Source organism: Euleptes europaea, chromosome 11, assembly GCF_029931775.1.
Source record: "Euleptes europaea isolate rEulEur1 chromosome 11, rEulEur1.hap1, whole genome shotgun sequence".
Lineage (NCBI taxonomy): Eukaryota > Metazoa > Chordata > Lepidosauria > Squamata > Sphaerodactylidae > Euleptes > Euleptes europaea.
The window spans coordinates 51,039,209-51,062,524 of NC_079322.1; the positions used below are offsets into that span (position 1 = coordinate 51,039,209).

General features: G+C 42.8%; 1 protein-coding gene across 4 annotated transcripts in view; it reads right to left on the reverse strand.

Moving 5' to 3' along the window:
- Positions 1-23,316, reverse strand: part of PPP1R9A (protein phosphatase 1 regulatory subunit 9A) — a 150,120-nt gene that overhangs the window by 22,175 nt on the left and 104,629 nt on the right. For 2 of the 4 annotated variants that reach the window (XM_056857245.1, XM_056857244.1), the window contains exons 6-12: positions 22,634-22,702; positions 20,349-20,504; positions 15,567-15,620; positions 13,957-14,186; positions 11,849-11,945; positions 10,052-10,223; positions 1,071-1,228 (exon numbers count right to left, since the gene is read on the reverse strand). In XM_056857245.1, coding sequence (XP_056713223.1) covers positions 1,071-1,228; positions 10,052-10,223; positions 11,849-11,945; positions 13,957-14,186; positions 15,567-15,620; positions 20,349-20,504; positions 22,634-22,702 — 936 coding nt within the window. The remainder of the gene's footprint in view (positions 1-1,070; positions 1,229-10,051; positions 10,224-11,848; positions 11,946-13,956; positions 14,187-15,566; positions 15,621-20,348; positions 20,505-22,633; positions 22,703-23,316) is intronic. The other 2 variants (XM_056857247.1, XM_056857246.1) reach the window with 1 other exon arrangement.

Genomic DNA, 23,316 nt, shown 5'->3' on the forward strand with positions numbered 1-23,316 from the left:
TCAAAGCTTTCCCTAAGGTGAGGATACAGAAAGGTTTTTGAGACACTAGGTGGCGGGAGAAACCTTTCAGAGATAAACACTAGTGGGAAACATGGTTGCTTCAAACCAGAGTTTCCAAATTTGTTTCAAATGCTTGTCACAAACAAGACAAACAAAAAAGCCCGGAAACCCGGAAGTACATTTAAAACGTTTTCTGCTGGTTCCTTGAGTAGGTAGGTACTAATTAGACAAATGAAATACCTGCATATAGGGATAAAAAGTGACGCACAGTCTCATTCAGATCATATGCATTCATATATACGGTTATACCTTTGTCATGGACGATACTCCTGCAGGCTGCATGATGCACAGGTGAATGTTCATAGCTCTGGCAGGACTTCGAAGGAGAGGAGAGTGGAGTGTCTCCATGGGAACAACCAACACTTATGTACTGTGGTTCTTCATCCTGCGTTCCAGCTATGTTGTCAAGTGCAAAGGATGCACTGCTAGCCACAGGGGAAAGGGAGGAAGCACCAGAATCTGATGCTGGTGAGGATGCTCTCATACACATGGGCAGAGGTGATTTTCTAATGTTCATAGGACTACCATAACTATACGGAGGCTGTTGATACAAGAGATTATGATGCAGATTATGGCATACTAGAAACAACCAGAACAAAGTTACTTTGAATGCGCAAACCCATTTTAGCCCCTGTCCCAAGAATCCACAGTTAATCTTTCCTCATTTCAATTTTCACATTTTTCACAGCAGGATTTGGATACAATTTCTCTGTACCTAAGTAAAGATACCAGCTAAGCACGACTTGCTGTGTTGTTAATGTTTAAGTAAGACTTAATAACAGTACGGCTAGAAAAACAACCCCCCCAGAACTTGCTATGTCACGAGGCACACAAAATTAAACCAAAAGCCTTGAAAACTGCTGCAAGAAAAGAGGTGGTTACTTCCAAGTGAAAACTGCCTGAGCACTTCTTTATTATAGTTCCATCAGACATGAGCCAAGTATTGCCTGTGCTAACATGAGACAAAGTGTAGTGACTGGGGAAAAAAAAAAAAGAAATTACACTGTCACCTTTCTTTCAAGGCTGTCTTCTCCATCTGTAGAGCTGATGCTGTCATACAGTCTTGTTCTAGTTGGTCTCGACCTTTTGTTCTTAATGGAAAGCTGCACTCGAGTCTTCAGCGCTTTAGAGTCCAGTCTTTCTGTCTCGGGGACGGCTTCATTAAAATCTGTAAGGTAAAAAATGGCTATGGGATCACCGTATCCATTTAAATGTTCTAATATTTGGAGAAACGTCCAGCTTGTTTGTATGCAAGACTGGTGAGATGCCACACACACATTTCAAGCAAGCTGATAGAGCGAATAATGGTCTAGACCAGTGGTTCTCAACCTTTTTCCAACCGTGGCCCCCTTCTGACCTTGTTTCCTTCCTGTGGCCCCCTGTCCTACCGGTAGTAAGGTAGCTATTTAAATGTTTTGTTTGAAAATAGCCAAGGAACAAAGAAGCATAAACAGCCACACAAAATGCACACAGCAATTTTCACCTGTGGCCCCCTTGGAATATCCTGGCCCCAGGTTGAGAATCACTGGTCTAGACCACTACCAAATTGGTATATGGGCTCCGAGCAGCTTTGAGCAAATATGAAAGCCACTTCTTGTGTTTTAACAGCTGTAGTTGGTTTCATTACTGATGTTTAGAAGTTTGTCCCATTAGGGAAACCCTAGTCTGTTGCTGGACAGATTAGGCTTCTATACTGAAACTAAGAGCAGAGGAGGGAGAAACGAAAGATGGGGGAGAAAGTAGAGCAGGGACTGTAAGAAGGAAAGAAGAGTAAAACTTTATGTTAAATATCCTGCCTTGTGGTCTCCGTGCCTGCATCAAGCTACAAAAACACTGAAGCATCAAATCTAAAAAGCAAACAAACATTTTAAGAATTACACATGTTGACTGAGGCAGAGTTTTCCCCCAACACTTTGGGGAGAATTTTTGGACAGCCATAAGTGATCTTAGTAGGTTTTGAAATAACCAGAGAACAGTATATTCTTGCTTAAAGAAGAGCACTCACCCTGGTTTCCAAAATGATACTCACTCAAAAGTTTCTGTTCCAGTCCACCCCCTCTCACACTGTCTGCAGTTGATCTGATGGGCAGACAGCAAGAAAGTAATTCTTGATCATTACAATCAAGCCCTTACTTGCCTTATTTGCCAACGGTTTCCAAGGGTTATGGTCTCAGGAACTAAGCTAATCTTGATCTTGTAAACAAACATTCTAGATTTGTGTAACACCTCAAAAAGTTATACTTGCAGGGTAAGAATCATGGTTTTCCAAAAATGACTGAAGCTGGAGTAGCAGAACAAATGGGCAATACTATTTGGGCGTGCTGTTCTCATGGATAAACCAGAGTGACTAAGAAGTAGGGTTGACAGGTCCCTCTTTGCCACCGGCGGGAGGTTTTGGAGGCAGAGCCTGAGGAAGGCGGGGTTTGGGGAGGGAAGGGACTTGAACGCCATAGAGTCCAACTGCCAAAGCGGCCATTTTTATCCAGGTGAACTGATCACTATCGGCTGGAGATCAGTTATAATAGCAGGAGATCTCCAGCCACCACCGCTTACAAGAAATGACATGCGCACTTGAATCTCACATAGACGCATTATTTCTAGCTGACGGTCTACGGACAACGTGCTGATTTTCCCAATGGATTTAAAAGCTTTTTTGTTGCCTTGAACTGTGCTGGAGTTGAAGAAAGCCCTTGAAACGTGCATCAACGACCAGCCACATGTCCTCCTTTGTTTGCACTTTTGGACCTTATTTATTTGTTGACTACCTCGGGACTATCATACTATTTACCTGGGGACGGGAGGATCCCGCCCTAGCCAGGAGGTTTTTTGTTCGGTTTTTCTAGAGGTGGTTTGAATGTTACTATCGGTTTATGTTGTTATGTTTTCAGCATGAATTAATGCTCTGATATGATTACATATTTATTTGTTAATTTCCAGTGTGGAATTGTATTCTTGAGCCTCCGTGCCACCACCTGGAGGTTGGCAACCCTACTAAGAAGGCCTGCAACCTAGCTAATCTATATATGTCTAGGTGAGTTCTGGCACTATGCAGCATCTTCTGGGCATGGAGTAGGGAGTCACTGGGGTGTGGAGGGGGAGGTAGTTGTGAATTTCCTGCATTGCCCATGGGGTTGGACTAGATGACCTTGCTTGCCCCTTCCAACTCTATTATTCTATGATCTAACACCTCAAGGTCCTGGTAAGAATACTCATGTCAGAAGGAAAGCATAAACTGGCATAAAGTCAGCAATGTCATTTCTTGGATCACTTGTTTGTTAGGGCCTTTTCCAAGGTTCAAGAAGCACAGTAGCAAGAGCAGCAATCAATTCAATCAGTTTTTCACTTTCAAAGGGACCACAGTGATGTACTGTAGTCAAAGAAATCCTTCATTAAGGCAAGGGAACTTCAGGCATTATCTGCAGTAGAGATTTAAATAAGATTTAACAGTCATTCCCTTACTGCAGAGTGAGTTCTGTGGGAAATACTTAGGACCTAGAACACAACTCCCACAGTGGCATCAATTTTCAACAATTTTAATTTAATTGGTTTAATTTTATCTAATTTTAATTTTTATCTAATCTACAAAATTTATATCCTGTCTTTCTGCCTTCATAAGGGCCACCTTATTACAATTATAAAATTACAATACCCAGCATTCTTTGGGAGAAGTTATGAATGTGAGGCTTATATAAAATGCGTTTATAATGTAAATACAGAGCAGAATGTTAAGCTGCAGTACTGCAGTCCAAACTCTGCTCACAACCTGAGCTTGATCCCGACAGAAGTCGGTTTCAGGTAGCTCAAGGTTGACTCAGCCTTCCATCCTTCCGAGGTCGGTAAAATGAGTACCCGGCTTGCTGGGGGTAAAGGGGAGATGACTGGGGAGGGCACTGGCAAACCACCCCGTAAACAAAGTCTGCCTAGGAAACGTCGGGATATGACGTCACCCCATGGGTCAGGAATGACCCGGTGCTTGCACAGGGGACCTTTACATTTACTTTAATGTCAATACACCTCATGAAAAGCAGTCATAATAACCAGCCTTATACCACGGAATGCTTTTTCCTTACATAAAGAAGAATTATTGGATCCCTCAGTGAGGTGGATATAAATGAAGTGAAGAAACCTGTGTATGAGGGGAGGAGATAACAGGGATCTAAGCACAAATCTAATTCTGATGAAGTCAGCTGAGATGTTTCCAGCAGGTTGTGCAACTGGAATCAGTGTGTACCTTTTGTTGCTATGGTTACCTTGGTCCACAAGATCTTCATAAAGTGCTGGAAACCATAATAACCTTAATACCTCACAAAGAGTCCTTAACAGAGGATTTTGATCTAAGAGAGCATTTAGGAGGGGGCAAGAGGGCATTAAGTCCTGAAGACAATTACCGTTGGAGCAATGATTTACAGCCAAAGAGGATTCCAGAACAAATGCAACAGAATGGTTAATACTTATTTAAACCATCGTGTGAGGTATTTCGTTTAGGTCTACATAAAGACAAAATATGCACAGAAGGGAAAATTGCAGCCAACGATACAAAGGGACATGGGTACACATTCTGTTCACACACCCACGCTTTCGGCACACTTCCCTGTTCAAAAGTGTCCATTCTCTAATTGCTTTTTTAACTGCAAGTGTTTTTTTTTAAAGAACTTGCATAAAAACAATCTAAAGAAAAGTGTCACAGACCATGCATATCACCCCCCCCCCACCCCCGTGATTCCCTTTAAAGTGCTTTCACCAAGTCCTGCAAAAGCATCTTCTGGACATAGGAAAGATTCTGAGGAAGAGCATCAACACAAACACACACACACCACTCTGCTTTCTGATCCCCTCTGTTTGTTTGGTCAGGGCAGAGGGCAATGGACAATTTTTCATTTACATACAAGCAAGTATGTGCATATGTGTGTAAAAATAAGGGATGGAAGTTTCTTCCCCTTTCAGAAGTAACAACAACTGGAGTACTAGGGTTGCCAACCTCCAGGTAGTAGCTGGAGATCTGCTATTACAGCTGATCTCCAGTCAATAGGGATCCGTTCTCCTGGATAAAATGGCTGCTTTGGCAATTGGACTCTATGGCATTGAAGTCCCTTCCCTCCCCAAATCTCGCCCTCCTCAGGCTCTGCCCCCCAAAACCTCCCGCTGGTGGCAAAGAGGGACCTGGCAACCCTATTGAGTACCCACATAATAAGAATGTATATATGAGGCTGCTTAATACCAAGTCATACAGTTTAGTCAATACTGGTCAGCTAGCTCAACACTTCTTACTCTGACTGGCTGCAGTTATCTGGGGTCTCCGGCAGATTAAGTTCTTTTGCAAAACCAATAATCTGAGTTCCTTTAACTGGAGTTGCCAGAGACGTAACCTGGGGCCTTCTGCCTGCAAAACATGTGCTCTACCATTGAGCCCTAAGTTCTCCACACCACAATTCCTAGCAGGGATGATTGGCTGAGCCTGGTAACAGGTGGGAGGGCTGGGGACATGGGGAGTGCAATACTGGTGATATCACTGATGTCACTACGTCACTTCCAGATACAACACGGAAGTGACAAACGGTAGCTCTAGGAATTGGCAGAAACACTATAGAGTTTTACTCATTAAAGCCCATTAACCAAAGTGGAAATCTGCCAAGGATTGCATAGTCAGAGAAGTTTGCTACAGGTAGAACGTCTTGCATGATTTTCCTTTTCCTTCCCAAAATGGGACAGGACAATGCCTGCTGTTGGTGCCTTCATCACTGTCAACCACCCAAAGTCTGTATGAACGGAAAAATAACATAACGACAAAACAATGCTGGGTGCTGTTCTCCATAAAAAAAGCAACTGTGGAATTTTCTGGCTAGTTTTGTCTCTAAGCCTGGCAGAAAGCCATCACAACGCTTGTAGTATGGTTTTAAACTACTTGCAGAGTAAGACAAAAATAATCCTCAACAAGGAACAGCAAAGATATGGCAGCCTTGGTGTCAGAAACATGAGCAACAGCCACAACTCAGGATAAATGTCCTTTTCTCCTGCCAGCCATGTTCCCAAAAGAACAATAAAAAACAAATTGGTAAAAGTTCCACATTTTTGCAATTGAAATATTTTTGTTTATATGGTTTATAGGTAGCTATTTTTGATTTATACCAAGTAACTCACTTCATTAAAAAATGTTGATTTGTTGCTAATGTTCCTGAGAAACACAGATGTGCAGTTGGTTCCCATTTCAACTATGGGCCATAGACTTTTACTATGCAGGTTTTACTATGCAGCCTCAGATTGTACATGTTAAAATGCACATATATGATGAAAATACATCTAAATTTAATCAACATTGCATGTGGTGCCTGTGAACTCACTTTTGGAAATGACCTTGTGAATGTACAATTCTGCAATAAATGTAAAAAAAAATGAGGTCTGCAAAAGCCCTAATCCTGTGGAACACAGAAATTATTCCTTTACCTGGATAGTCCAATCTAGCCGGGTCTTGACAGCTAAGCAGGGTTGGGACTGGTTAATATTTGGATGGGAGACCACCAAGAAAAAACAGGGTCTTTACACAGAGAAAGGTAGTGGCAAATCACCTCTGAATCTCTCTTGCCTTGAAAACCTTATGGGGTTGCCGTAAGTTGGCTGCCACTTAATATAAAAAGTCATACTCCATGAGAATGAATTTTTTTCTCATTGCTGATACTTAGGAAAACATACGTTATTATCAGTACTCTGAACAATAAAGAGGCAATTTTTAACACAGATTCGAGTCCAGTAGCATCTTAGAGACCAACAAGAGTTTCAACTTTTGAGAGTTAGAGCTCCCTTTGTCAGACACAAGAAATGTCACTTTGACTCTCGAAAGCTTATACCCTGAAAATCTTGTTGATCTCTAAGGTGCTACTGAACTCAAATGCAGGTGTTCTACTGCAGATCAACACAGATACCCTCTGAAATAATTTTTAACATAAATCTTATTCAAATAAATATTTTCTGTGGAACAGAGGATGAATTAAGAATAGGCTTTGAGATGCTTAAAGAGGAAAAGCTCTTCAAATAGCTGCTTTTTGCCTGGGTGGTCTCATGTCTCAGGAGGCCCTCATAGGGTTACCATGGTGCTAAGAATCACTATATCAAACTGGCTTAATATTGGGCAGATTATAAAAGTAGGCCATCTACAAGCAACGTAGGGGTTCCCAAATACTCAGGGTACTCTCTGGGTATACAGGAAAATTAAAAAAAATATTAACTGAAAGGAACAGCACCCTCAAAAATGGCCTGATGAGATCTAAATATGTCCCAGAAAGGATGGAATGTTGAGAGTAATTGACTATCAGTTAAAAGGAGAAAGGAGAGGGAGAAGATGGGAAATTAAGTCCTTGAGAGCTTTGAGAATCCTAGAGTGGGAGAAGCTGTGAAGGGTTCCAAATTATTCCTTTCCCTGTGTGGTTCCTCACAGACCCCTATCATGCCACTTATATGGAACAGCTATTTGCACACAAGAACTTCAGCCTAATAGACTACTGATGACTTCAAAGTGTTAAAAAATTTCAGCATGTTACTCTATGGGATGTATGTACCAGCTTTGCATTAATGTTTCAAAGCTCAGATATTCATCTGTTTATTTTATTTAGTTTATATGCTAGCTTTCTAATTCACAAAAAGCATTCCTGGTACCTAATAATGACACCTTCCCCACCAAAAGGCAACAAGATAAGAAGGTAAAAGCAAAAAAAACCCAAGGATGCTCAGACCTCAGGCAAACAGCATCTTCATTCAAAACCTTTCAGACTAAAAACATCTTGACTTTAAGGACTGTTAAGGGGGTGCCAATCATACTTCCTGGGGCAGAGAGTCCCACAGCTTCGGGACTGCAGCTGAAAATACATTCCCTTGAATCCCTACCAAACAAATCTCAGATAACATAAATTCCCGCAAGAACTCCAGAACCTGCAAAACCTGATATGGGGTGCCTTCATGTGCTCTCAGTGAAGCCGTTCAAGTGATTTGAAGGTCAAAACCAGCATATTGAATCAGGCCCAGAACAAAAGAGTGTAACTGGGAAAATATTGGCTTTATAGGTTTTCTGATGTAGATCCCAGTCAAAAAAAACCAAGATGCTGCATTTTGTACCATTTGAAGTTTCTGGATCGTCTTCCAGGGCAGCCCCACGTAAAGTGCATTATAGCAGTCCAAGCTGGATGTTGCCAAGGCTATGTGAGAGTGGCTAGCGGTTTGCTCTTTCCAGACACAAGTTTAGCTGTATGTAGAGATAACGTTTGCTACTACGAGTCTTCACAGTCCTGCACAACCACAGAATACCAGGTACTTTAAGCTAAGAACATGTATGATCGGTATCAAAGCCACTGAGTTCCACAACAGTCAGGGGACTCACTGCACCAGTTGACTATCACAACTGACTTCTACACACACTGAACATCAGAATACTTGGCTCCATAGAAGAACTTACCAAAAACTCCATCAGGATCTCCCCCTTTTACAGCTCCTTCTGCAAACATGCACAGGATGGCTGTTAGATAATCGGCCATTACCTCCAGTCTTCAAAAGTTTGCATTATGAAGAACGTTACTAATTGAAATCCCTTTAAAATATGTAGTTCTGGTTAAGCCACAGTTACAATCAGAAAGCCACAATTTCTTGTCTGGGACTCACAAGGTGAGAAGCTACCTTACTATTTTAGACTGATGTACAAATTCATGAGACGGATCTTCCCATAGACAAATCAGCAAATTGATAAGGGCCACACGTGTGAGTATATCATTGAGACCAAAGCTTCAGAGGTACACACGTACCCCATATACAGACATTTTCTACATGACTGTAGCTGACCTGGGTTTATCAACATAGCTTCTGCCACTACTGGGTTTGGCTCAGCCTAAACACATCTATTATCTGAACATAACTATACTATGTGGATCCTAAGGCTTCTCTGACAGAATAGCTTTTCCCATTTGCAGAGGAGGGGAGGGTGATTTTTCGTGATCCCCCTCTCCTACTACAGATTACCAATTTGCTCCCCCACACTGTTCCTGTGACCCAAAGAAACATAATTTGGGTGTGTGCAGAATGCTGTGGGAGCAGGGAATCTGCCTTCCTCTGGAATGCACTGTTTGGAATCCAAGCCTGTATCTAACAGAAAACTGGTCTGGATCTGCGTGACTGATGAAAACTGCATATCGGGGCCACCAATAGATAAGTGAGGGCTCCTTACCTATTTGGGAGACTCCCCTGGGATACAGGAAAAACATGTCAGTTAGCTAAAAGGAAACTATGAGGAGCCAGGTAAGGACTAAATATACTCCAGGAGAGATGGAACGTCGACCTATCAGAGTCATTTTAAGGGGAAAAGTGGGGTTTGGATACAATCAGCCTGCCTGAGCCCTGAAAACTTAGAGGAATCTTACAGAATGGGACGGTAGAGTCCTAGTGGGACTTTCAAATGGTTTCTCCCTCTGCTCGGCCAGTTGATGACACTCAGCATATGCAAACTCTATCTGAATACATACATGAACATACAAACACATGAAGCTGCCTTATACTGAATCAGACCATTGGTCCATCAAAGTCATTATTGTCTACTCAGATCGGCAGCAGGTCTCCAAGGTACATAAATGCACGTGCATACACATTCTATGTTCACACAAGCTATTGGTTTATTTTTTTTACTCAGAGGCAACCATTCTGGTCCCTTGATACACTGGGTAAATAAAAGCAGATGCAGGATGCCGAAGAGATCTCACACACTTTCTTAACGTTTTTATTAGCATGATGTAAACACTGAGTGGAATTTAAGTGGGATGGAATGGAACACAGATACTTGTATACACCTTACAGGTATTACAATTAGGTGACAAAGTGTATATTAGGTATAGTAGGAGATACCACATTTTAAATTGGTCACCATATCAGGTATCCTAATTACTGAACAGTACAGCACCATTATGAGGATATCACTCAGGAAAAGTAGTATGATCAATCTCATCATCTGGTTCAGACAAACCTTGATTTAAGGCATCCAGGCCAGACACTTGCTTTGCATCCATGGTTTCTGTTCCATCACCTCTTGAAACGTCTCCAACAGATGTTTGCCTTTCAAAAATGTTGTTGTTATTGTTAACTTGGCTCCCATTCTGCTTCAGTAGCCTGAAAACCTCTGTTTCCAATTCTCTGATCTAGGAGTAACACATTTCAATATTAGCAACAACAAAAAACAAAAACAAAAAAGGAAAGAGAGAGAGAGAGAAAGAAAAGAAAAGAAAAGAAAAAAGATAAGAAGTAACCATTCTCTCCCCCACCCCTGGATGACTGGACAGAGTTACTAAGGGTCTCCTAATATGAAGTCTGATACATATCTGCCCAGGACACGTGGGCAGACATGTGTAACTTGCAGCGGGACAAACACCTCCCCTATCACAGCCATTTTTTTCTGTGAAAGTGTCACAGGGTGGATGAGAAGAAAATCTGAAGCCCCTCCCACTGCTGGGCTGTGCTCCAGAGCTCATCACCCCCTTTTTAAAAGGTGAGTACTGGATCAGATGTCACGTGAAGTTCAGGTCAGGTTGGGAAAATGCCCAACTTGACTTGCGTTTCACATACTGTGTAATGAGGCCCTAAGGATACAAATGCATTGAATTATTTATTACGTTTACAGCGCATTCCTGACTTCTGAGGATGAAAATCCTCAGGAGGCCAGGAAGGGGCTGCACCGACACTGGGGGGCCCACACCGGCGCCCGAGCTACTTATGCCGTCGTGAGTGGCTCCAACGCAGGCAGGGAGGTCCGGACACCGGTCTCCTAACACTGCCATGGCAGTGTCACCCTGGAACACCAGCTGGGTTTTACCAACATCCCATCAGTGTAAAGGCCTGCGCTGGCGTTCTGGGGGTGTTCCTGGGATGTGCCAGGGGTGGAGCTGCCTGTAGGCAGCTCCCTATCCCCATTCAGCACGGAACGCCAGTGGGGAGAACAGTGTTGCTGTGACTGCTTTTTAGCAGCCGCAGCATCGCTGTTCTCTATGGAGTGAAAAGCCCCATTTTTACCCCCCCAAAAGCCTCTAAAAGGCTTTTTTTGTATTTTGGCAGCCGTGAAATAGCTTTGAAGGCACCAAGACGACGCCTCCTCCCCGCCGTCCCTGGCCGTCGACAGCTCAGGAATGGGCTGTTAGACTCTCTTTTCTTCCACCAAGGAACTTAAGGGGTCACACCTAGATTTGCAGGAGATCTCCCATTCAGGCACTGATCACACTTTGACCTGCACAGGTTCAGCAAGGTTGCCACGTGCCTGCCAACTGTACCAACTATGCGCTAATCACCAAGGGATGCTGCGTGTCACTTCTTTTCCAACACAGAGATAATCTCTGTACAGTATACAATCTACAAAATATTAGATAGCTAAAAAATAAAGAACTACAATGAATTGCTTTTTAAAAAGGAGGTTGGGGTTGCAGTGATCTTGAACAGTTCCTTTTTATTTCTGCGGAGCTGCTTGAGAACTGGAGAGGAGCAAAGTCCAGCCTTGGGACAGTCTTTCTGCTGTTGGCTGCTAGGCCTTTCTAGGAGATGCCGTGAGCTCTGGGGATATAGTGCCCCTCACTCAAGGAGCTGCTGAGAAACCTGAGTAGCAGATATTAACTATCATTGAGGGAGAAGCTTCCCTTCATATGAATCATAGTTCTTAAGGGACTCCAACAGCTCTGCTTTATACCAACATAGTTTGTTTAAAATATTTATATTTTGTATCAAGGCAGCTAGCTACAGTTCAAAAATAAAGTCATGCAACACATCTAAAATTACTTACCCGAGCCTGTAAACCTTGAACTTCCACAAAATGAGCTTTCTCCAAATCTTCTATCTTCTTTCTTTCGACTTCCTGTCTCTTGATAAACTCAAGTTCTCTTAAGGGAAAAAAAAAATTCTGGTTAGAACAAAATTTTAATTTTAAAAACAGATTTCAAAACAGTTTACTCTTGCAGGAGATAATAATAATAAGTAAGTGAGTAGAAAGTTTGCTGCGTTGATAGGAGAGCTTATTCTAATCTGATAATAATGCATGTACAGCAGCAGGGGAAAGTATGGAGTGGATGCTTTTATATTAAAATAAGTATGTTGAAACTACTGTGTGAAATAGATTTGTCGGAATAATTTCTTGCTTGTTTTATAAAAGCCTGTACATTACCATAGCTGCTGTGGTGAAACTAAATAAATACTTGTTATCAATATGTGTTATGGAGGTGCATTTCAGTTAGCTGCTGGCATGCTAGGCATTAAATCCTTCTCCAATAAATCCTTCTTCATTTCAATGCTGCTAATTTTTTAAAAGATACAGATTTAGCTATTTGAAAAGTTGTAAGCAAACCTGCTTTAGTTAGTTTCAGAGGGTAGTCATGTTGGTCTGCAGTAAACCAGCTCGATTTGAGTCCAGGGGAACCTTAGAGAACAGCAAGAATTTTGGGGTATAAGCTTTGACTTTCGGAAGCTTATACCCCGAGAATCTTGTTGGACTTTAAGGTGCTACTGGACTCTAGCTTTTCCACTTTAGTGATTCGCTCTATGCACCACCCTAAGTAAACACGCTAATATACATCTTGGAAGCTCTAAGCACCGGTTCTATTCACTGCAGCCCACAAAGCACTGAATTTGCAGCTCTCCCCTTGTCTAAGGTTGAAATGACTGCCCTCTATCATGTAAGTCTTTATAAATATCGGTTCTTGTAGGCTATCCGGGCTGTGTGACTGTGGTCTTGGTATTTTCTTTCCTGACGCCAGCAGCTGTGGCAGGCATCTTCAGAGGAGTAACACTGAAGGACAGACACTCCAGATTAGAGTCCATTGCTCCAAAAGATGACGATGTATGATTTATATAGTCAGTATTTCCCAGCTTCTTGACAGCTGGGAGTGCATTTTTTCCTGGATAAAAACTGGACACACACTTCACTTCCATGCACTGAAATCAGCTCCCACAACAATCAAGAGAGAGAGGTGGATCAATGTGGAACAGGATTCTGTTGCTCTGATAAGCCTATAGTGTTGGATGTGTCTAATGTGGCAGTATAATTTTTCAAGAGTCACTTTCACACTTGAGCATGTCCTTGCACACAATGTACTTAGGTGGCATAACAGAGTACATGAAGAAGAGACTCGCACCACCATGAATGCACTTTGAGATATATTTTTAATGCATGTATGCCTCCGGCATAAAAGTGAATCCAAACCAGACACTGGCCATTCTGTTGCTGCCATTCTTCTGGCTGCTTGAGAGGGACTGCTTCATTCTCATGTGCTCAGCTGCCAGAAGCTCTCGTTCCCAAAAGAAGAAGGGAGAGGTGGTGAAGGAGCAGATGAGTGAGCAGAGAAGGGAAGCACTTTTTGGCCACTCAGTCACCTGCCCTCTTGCCACTGCCTCCTACGATTTCTGAGAATGAAAGCATCCCACAGCCAGACATCTGATAGGGACACGGCCTGTAGCAGGTGCCTCATTCCCCAAAGGAAGGACAACGAAGAGGAGGAGTCAGTACGCTGGCTGTTGTGGGAGTTGTGGGTTCTTCTCATTTCCTCTATGTGTTGTGTGGTGCCTGATTAGGCTCAGGAACATTTGGAGGAGGGGCTTCAGTCTTCCTTCTGGCACTCTTTTCAAAGTCCCAAGGGGGCTCTATTTGGGGAAACTACACATCCTTCCAGGCTAGGAAAATGGTACAGGGTGGAAGGCTGAAACCATGTGCTCCACACACTGATCCTAATTGGGCACTGCGCATGTAGGAATTGAGGAGAAACTACAACTTGTGCGTGATTGTGTTACATGGGACCCAAGATGGGAACCCCAGATCCAACCTGTATACGCCATAATATGTGAAGACGTATCAACTGTATGCAACCTAACTCAATCCTCAGATCATTGATGGCTACCTACTTTTGCTGGAAATCCTTAATCAGTTTCTTCGCTTTGTTGTATTTCTTCTCCAGGGCCTGGTACTGACTCTGAGTCTCTTTCAGGTGTTCGTTGACAGTGTGACACAGGGTTTGTGCCTCGATCCAGTAGCTCTCGAGTTTCATCATCCTGTCCTTGTTCTCCTCAATGTTCTGCTGAAGCTGATTCTTCTCTAGCTCCCACCTGACTTTCTCATTCTCGGCAGCTTGTAGCTGGACAGAGCAAAGAAGAAGCTTTTAAATTCAAAGCTGGCTGGGAACACTGTAGGTTCACAATAGCAGCATGTCATTATTGCTGTTATTAAGCATTAGTGTTGCCAGCCCCAGGTTGGGAACCGCCTCACTGAAATCAATGCTAGCAATCCCATAATTGTGGGTCTAACTTCCACTGATTTCATCCTTCATTGATTAAGCATGTATAATATTGTGTATTCCCTAGAATTCCGGGGGGTGGGGTGGAGAGAGAGAGAAATAAGAACCAAGGGAAAAAATACAACCAAGATTTATATTTTACAAATCACACACTGTTAGGCCCATGCCAAAACCACTAAAAGTCCCTGAGAATTTAAGTGGTGACCAAAGTACACCCACATGAATTTTTACTCATATTAGGTGTTAATCTGGCAAGGAGGAAGGGGCTTGGATTTTTAAAGGAGGAAAAAATTGCAACAGAAAATAAATAAATTATAAAGGTAAAAGGTAAAGGTCCCCTGTGCAAGCACCGGGTCATTCCTGACCCATGGGGAGACGTCACATCCCGACGTTTTCTAGGCAGACTTTGTTTGCGGGATGGTTTGCCAGTGCCTTCCCCAGTCATCTTCCCTTTACCCCCAGCAAGCTGGGTACTCATTTTACCGACCTCGGAAGGATGGAAGGCTGAGTCAACCTTGAGCCGGCTACCTGAAACCGACTTCTGTCGGGATCAAGCTCAGGTTGTGAGCAGAGTTTGGACTGCAGTATTGCAGCTTAACACTCTGCTCTGTATTTACATTATAAACGTATTTTATATAAGCCTCACATTCATAACTTCTCCCAAAGAATGCTGGGAATTGTAATTTTATAATTGTAATAAGGTGGCCCTTATGAAGGCAGAAAGACAGGATATAAATTTTGTAGATTAGATAAAAATTAAACACAACTGTATTTACTAAAGCAATATAACAGCATTTCTAAGAATCAGTTCCGAGTTAACTGTCTCATCCTCCCCCCACTCTGTGAAAAAAATAATAATAAAACCCCCTGCTTCCCAGAACTAAGTCAGTAAAGCAGCAGTTTCTCCCAGATGGGAGACACAAATGCTTTACTATTTCCTTCCAAAGATGTTTGCAGTCTAATGACGTGCGAAAGGAGTAAAAATGTAATATGCAATTGCAGCTATTCCCTTGCAGTCATATATCTCCCTGATCCCACTGAGGCTTGGATAAAACTGTCTGCACCAAAAAAAACAAGCTCAACTGGAGCCCCGGCACCTCTTCCTCATCGTGATTTCTCGATAAAGACTTACTTTTCCCCTCTGCCTCCTTTTGGATTCAACAGTCTACATCGGCTGAAAAGAAGAACATCGCCATTCAGTACCCAGCGACGGGCTCTTACCTTTGTCTTCAGCTTCTGAATCTCAGCTTCGGTGACTGCATGTTTGATTTGTAACTGAAAATGGAAACCACAAAGCGAATTAAGTGAGCTGCAAGTGCAAAGGGCTCCAACGTTTTTCAAAGAGACTTCTGCGCTGCCACCTGAATCCTGTAGCACACGGCAGAAGGCCCACAGAAGTGCTGCAGTGCAGTAGACTGTAAATTAAAATATCTAGCTTGGAAAATGACTCAGTCTATGCAAGTTAATTAAAGAAAGCATTGCTGGCTGGTCACTCGGAATATCAGATCAGTATATATCCCATCTGCCCAGCCAACTCAAAATTTTTCAGAGGAACGAAGGGGAAATACCGGTTGTTATACTCAATGTGGTGGCTAGCCTGGATGCGAATGACCCAGAGCACACAAGTATTCTTAGAAAGCCTCACTGCGTGGATTAAGCTGGCTTGTCAAAGAGGGCAGCTAACTCGGAGAAGAGGCGATTACAAGGCTGTAATTCCACAGAAGAGATGACATACCCACCTGCTGCAACCAAAAACTCAACCTACGTTTAACTAACAGGACAACCGGCTTGGGGACAACAGCTAAGAAGAAGCAGCGTTGGTTTTTTATATGCCGACTTTCTCTACCACTTAAGGGAGAATCAAACCGGCTTGCAATCACCTTCTCTTCTCCTCCCCACAACAGACACCCTGTGAGGTAGGTGGGGCTGAGAGAGCTCTGAGAGCTGTGACTAGCCCAAGGTCACCCAGCTGGCTTCATATGTAGGAGTGGGGAAACAAACGCAGTTCACCAGATTAGCCTCCACCGCTCATGTGGAGAAGTGGGGAATCAAACCCAGTTTTCCAGATCAGACTCCGCTGCTCCAAACCACCACTCTTAACCACTACACCACACTGACTATCTTTCAAATCCTGGTTCACCTTGACCAATGCTGGTTTAATCACCATTGCTCAGGGCAGGCATCTCTTTAGCCAGGGAATGTACAAGGACTGCACCAGGGTTAAACCAGAATGCTTGTGTTTGTATATCACATGAAAGCATAGTCAAGACTAACTATGGCCAATAAATCAACAATAAACCATAGCTTCGGACCTGGTTTGATGGACCCCAACTAAATTATAGCTAGCAGAGCAGTCCGTACTCATATGACCTCACTAACCAAGGTTAGTTCAATTAATGCTTGATTCTGCATAATGCCTGAACCTAAATGTCCAATCTATGATTTTAAACCTGCCTTTGAATCCTGATATTCCAAGGCTTTATTCACACAGAAACAGGTTGGTGGTTTTGTGAAATCTACACCATTCTAGTCTGACGCTACGCTTTGTACAAGAACGGATCCTGCACATGCGGTGATTTTCAACACGTAACACCAAACCACAGGTCTCCGTTTCACCACTAGTGTAAACAGTCCAAGTAAACAGTCTGCAGCAGCGTGGTGAAATGGATGGAGCTGTGTGGTGAAGTCTGCCACAAAAACAGCTTCTAGCCTCCCTCTAATTGTACCTGAAAAACAACTTTATATTCGAGTGGACCTTATTTAGAACGTTCGGTAAATAACGTTAACAATAAACATATGTCTAAAATAGTTTTGTAATTTACAATCTGGCTCAGGAACAGGCAGTGTTTTCCTGTGCTCAGACAGGGCTTCCTATTACAAATATAGGCAGCAAACATGGATCATCTTTGAGCCAAAAACAGCACAACGGACCCCACCAAAGCACAAGCTTCAGGAGGCTGTCTGCCTGCATATCAGAAAGAATCATCTGACGCTGAAAAGGCTTTTTAAAAAAAAGTGAAGTTGTTTTACAACATACAGCCTTATGTTTTACAGCTTATGTTTTACAACATAAAGTGCATGTCTGTGGTGCTAACTGCATGAAGTTAAAAGATAGTACCCAATTAATAAATAAATCTTCTGAAGATCCCAAGAACCCTCTGCAAACCTGCTGTGGTAGTCAAGCCATTCTACAGTTATAGCCATAACGCCAGGTGCAGGGTCCAAAGGAGTTTTAAAGCCACTTCACTTCGCTCTTCAGAGGCAAAGGAAAAAGAAATCACTATTCTACTGGCCCCAGGGCCATTTCCAGAACAGCAGGGAGCAGATCAGGCACAGCTGCCTTCTCAGTCAGAAGGCAATAAAATATTAGTCTGCAAGGATACCACAGCAAAGGAAAAAGATGAACACGCACCATATCAAACTGTTTCACTAGCACCCCCCCCCCTCCTCAGCCACTTATAGTACCTGTTCCCAAGAATTAGTGGGGGCAAGAATGCGGACAAAGCCCATCTTAGCTGTTACCAGACAGGCTTCACGGTAATGCCATCGTACCTGCAGGACCGCCTCTCTTGGTATGCTCCCCAAAAGAGCTTTATGCTCTACTTGTAGTAATCTGCTGGTGGTCCCCGGCCCGAAGAGTGTGCGGCTGTCCTCAACAAGGGGCCAGGGCTATCTCAGCCCTGGCCCCGGCCTGGTGGAATAGTCTCCCTAGTCACATCAGGGCACTGCAGGACCTTAAGGAGTTCCGCAGGGCCTGTGAAACAGAACTATTCTGCCAGGCCTAGAAGTGTGGGCAGCCACAAGTGTATTCGTCGTTGCTGGTCTCCCCATCCTTCCCCCCTCCCCACTCTTGGTATCTGTGGGGGGTTGACCTGCTGAAAATCGGTTCATGGTGGCATCTGGGTTATTTTAAGGCCACCTTGTTTATGGTTATAATATGATTTTTTGTGTGTGTAAAGTGCCTTCAAGTCGCCTCCGACTTATGGCGACCCCTTAAGGGGTTTTCATGGCAAGAGACTAACAGAGGTGGTTTGCCAGTGCCTTCTTCTGCACAGCAACCCTGGTATTCCTTGGCGGTCTCCCATCCAAATACTAACCAGGGCTGACCCTGCTTAGCTTCTGAGATCTGACGAGATCAGGCTGATTTTTTAAATTGATGTTTTATGGATCTATGTATTTTAGAGGTTGTTACCCGCCCTGAGCCTGGCTGGGAATGAGGGCGCTCTATAAATTGGAATAAATAAATAAATAGATCCCCTTAAGAGCCTTTGGTACTCATTTATATATTTATATCCAGCAAGCTCCCATTGCAGAATGGGGATTCAAACCTGGGTCTCCTAGATCTTAGTCCAAAACTCTAACCACTTCAGCACTTTGCAGGCAACTGGAGTTCCCAGAGTTTGATTCAGTTGCTTTTTTTATCCCCCAAAAAGGCATCATCTTTCCTCCTATTCTTTACAGTCCATATGGGAACAATTACCAATACCAAACTACTACCATGTGGGGGAAGTGGACATAACTACCAAAATTCAGGTACTGACGACTGCTCTGCACAGCAAACGGTGTAACATGCATATACACTTCCATGTGTGATGGAAGGTGTTTTTTGACACTACATATAGCAAAACAGGCACGAGTGTGCTCATCACAGATGACAATGAACACTGGCAGTGCAGAAGGGTTAGTTTTTTTGCAATTGTGTCATGTGTGAAGTGAAGCTCATTATTCCATCACATATCTGAGCCCCCATTTACACATACAGTGAAAAGGGATTTTTTTTTTAACATGAGTAGGAATATTTTAAAGGTTAAGTGGTCTGGGAATTGCTGGAGCCCCCCTCCCCATCTTACCATGCTTCAGGCTCTTTTTCTCAGCTTGGCTTCCTTCCAGGATCAGAGGTAAGTTGCAGAGAGGGGCTTCAAGCCATGGAGCACAGCAAGGTAAGGCAGGGAGGAAGAAGACAGAGCTCCCCTCAACCACAACTTCATGGGAAAAACAGATCCCTGCACTCCTAGCTTTGTATGTGAATGAGGAAGATATGTGAATGAATTCACATGGCTGCCCCACCACGTCTAGTCTGGCCCCAAGATACAGGAGACATAATGGGTATTCCAGACACATCTTCTATATGGCTTCACTGAGGAACTAACAGCATCTTCCAATCCTGACCTATTTTGGAGTCTAAAGCCATCTGGCGCCAACTGGTGACATACTTCTTTTTCCAGATAATGACTGTTCTTAAGAAAATACTGTCAAGTATACTGTACTGCAATATTCATTTGAGAAGATGTCATTTTTAGGGTATAAGATAAAGCCCAAGACAATTAATTTGAATTTAAAAGTGAAGATTGTATACATTTTAAATGCATTATTTACATTCTTGGGTTCTGCGGTAAAAACATAGTTGACCAGAATAGCCAAATGGCTGCCAGCCAGCGTTAACAGGAAAGAGAAGCAGGATAAAACTATGGCTGATTCTTTGGCACCAAACCCTTGATCATTTAAAAAGGTAATGGTCCCCTGTGCAAGCAATGGGTCATTCCTGACCCATGGGGTGACGCCACATCCCAACGTTTACTAAGCAGACTTTGTTGGTTTGCCAGTGCCTTCTTACTAGGCAGACTTTGTTGGTTTGCCAATGCCTTCCCAGTCATCTGCCCTTTAGCCCCAGCAAGCTTTACTCCTGAGTAATTCCACTGAAATCAATGTAGCCACCTCAGTAAGTGGCTTTGAAAAAGCAGCTTGCGCTCTAATAAATAGCATTAGCCTGTTTGCGGATCACTGTCAAAACAGCATCGCAGCCCAACCCGTTCTTGCAACAAATGTTTAAAAGACCTGGCAAAATCTGTCTCACTTAGCTCAAGCATTTGCATACATCGATTTCACAAGCCAGTGGGAAATCGATGCAGATCATTCAGAGACAGGAGCCCAGATCACTGAGCAAACGAGATGACGCGAATCGATAAACCGTCTGAATGCCAGCGCAAAGCTCTCCAGGCTCACCTCTTTGAATTTGTGAGCCAATTTGCTGGTGTCCAGTTCTGTTGGGGAAAACATGTCATCGTTTTCAGGAAGCTCAAACACTTCAATGGCCATGTCGCCTCCCGGAAGGATGGGTCCCATATCATCGTCGTCTTCATCTGTCGCATATTCCCCTGTCTTAGCGGAAGAGAATTAAAGCATTTATGCCATCCTCTTCCATTAGTGACAGATAAAGCATTGCTGCATTACAATTTACAACGTTTACAAAACCAATCTGTACTGAAAATAAGATGAGTAAGTTAAACTAACAGAGAGGACCAGGTAACAAAGGGTAGAATCTTTTAGAGAAGTGTGCCAAATAGGTGCGGTGTCTGAATCCTAGAAGCACGTCAGATGAATAGCTTAGAAAACAAGATTTTTAAAAAATATGCATGGTGTCCTTTTTCTGAACAGCTTAGAGAGAAAAGGCATGCTCATACGGCTTTTATTATCACATTTTGTCATGTGTGCCTTATTGTTCCTCCAAGTTTGCCCTAATTTATCTTCAAAACAATCTTAATTAGGCAGAGGACCAGTTAATGCACTGCCCTTTCAAATAATGGACCTCGTGTACAGAAACCTCTCTGCACCTGTAGCAGCCACAGGCTTGGACCCTCACTATAGCTGGGAGACTTCCTTTGTCCCTTACTTTGCCTTGCAATCCTAGTAAGAAAAGTGCCCAACTTCCCTTTTTCTTGCTGAAGAGACAAAGAACTTACTGCCCTGCTCATGGGTACACTGACCTTTCCTTTTCTCCTCAGCACTGTTACCCAAGAAGAGTGGTGTGCACCACTGTATTGGCTGCCCCTAGAGAAACTGTCTGCAATCCGCAAGGCGGGATTCTGGCCTTCAGTGACGGATCAGACATGACTTGCAGGCTCTCCTCAATGCTTGCATGCATGGTGCCCAATTTTTATTGAGACAGTAGCATGCATGGAGAAAGCGTTTCAGCCCCCCACTCCCACCATTTTCCTAATATGAAACGGTCGGGTGGGCACTGTTTGGCCAACTGAAGACACCCCCATATTCCCTAGGACATATGTGGGTGTCCCTATGGGCCAAAGTATGCCCACCAGACTATTTCAGGTTGAAAAGAATGCATGGGGAGGGGGGACAGTGAAGCCCCTTCTCAATGCATGCCATAATCTCAATCAAAACTGGCCATCAAACATGCACACATTGGGGGGAATCCACAGTTCACATCTGACTGCTACAGAGGGTAGAGACCCTAGATGCAGCATTTGTACTCTCTAATGTGTGACTCCGTCACAGTCAAAGGTGAACCACGAACTCAAAAACTGCTTTTCCTCCTGAATGACTAAGTCATTTTTGTATGCCAATACTGCTGACCATTTAATGTATCAATTTAGCCAGGGTCTAGCCTAACATATAACAAATAGGTGAGAACCTATTTATGACACTTCTGTGTCACAAAAACATAAAGGATAGAAGAGCCAATGGAGAGTTGGAAAAACATCAAGTCCTCTCTAATCTTCAAGGTGTCTTCTTTGCAGAACTGTCCATCAGACCTTATGGATTCTACCTCTTGTCAAAACCCCACAGAGGTTAGTACGAAAAACAGTTCAGAAGTTTGTTTTAGTATGGTGAGGCTAGAATGTCTATAGCTTGGTCCGTAATTTCTACTGGGTTAGAAAAAGCAAAGCAATACATAGTTTCACTGAAGGACTTCCTTTTATAATGTTTTATTAAAGACCCAACCAGGCATTAGAAGATGCATGGCTCCCACGTCTAATAAATAAAATGTATAATATGAGGTTCTCACTTTAAGGGTATCTCCATCTCTAGTCCAGTTCATTGAGTTCCCTTTGTAGGGGGCCAAGGAAATAGTAAATATGATTACACCATATCACATGGATTCTTTTACAAGAAAAAAACAAAGGAGATGTAAGGTAGATACATGGGTTGGTGGTAGCCATTTGTGTCTGCTCACAACAAATAAAACACATTTTCCAGGATTCTCTAGTAGTGTCTAACTTGCTTCAATGAAACTGTGTAAAGATTTCCAGGATTCCCTCAAGCAATCTTCCACCTTCTGGGTTAAAAAAATTAGTTATTTCCATCCCAATTAATCTCAGTCAAACATAGGAACTATCTCAACACAGAATCATCTTTTGGCCTCTATGAGCGACTGAAGCATTAATAGCTGTTGAGAAATTATGCTGAATTAATAAGGACCTTTATTAAATTGTATTTAGTACATAGTATAGGAAATGACAGATCAGAAACAAATTGTTTTCTTCACAAACCTTTTTAAGGTAACAGTTGTTATTTTTACTGTAGTTGTCTAAGATTCCATGAAATTCTCTCTCAGTATTCTAGAAGATTTGACAACAAATATTTAATAACAACTCTTCTATGCAATAATATTATGGTCAATAATGCCATATATTCTGCTTACCCATTACAAGCATCCGTGATATTATTACACACAAACCAAAGACTGCTGCTTGGTTACTTGGGGTCTCAGGGTAAGTAGAGCTTTAACAACAGTTTTACATTTAGGAACAATGTATGGATCCCAAACAGCCACTAAGTGATTGTCATGTCATATCAGATGGGTTGCAAAATTGTAGTTTCCCCCAAGATCCAGTTGTCATGCATATGGCCATAAATATAGGGGAACAGTTCCTGGGCTTGACCAAAAAGATCACAGAGGATGTTTCTGCACAGAGAGCTGGCACAGCCTCTCAGCTAAACATGCCAAAAGGGAATTTAAAGACCCAGAACAGAATAGCCTTGGAGAGGGGAAAGAAACAAAGAAGTAGCATAATTATATGGGCATGGGTAGATTAGAAGACAAATAACCCACATCACTAGCTATTATGCATAGAGGAGTAGGTGCAGATAAGGGCACCTTTATCAAGTAGGCCAGCTAGCTATTGTTAGGAGATGATATTAAAAACCTATAAATATGGGAAGCCGAACTGAT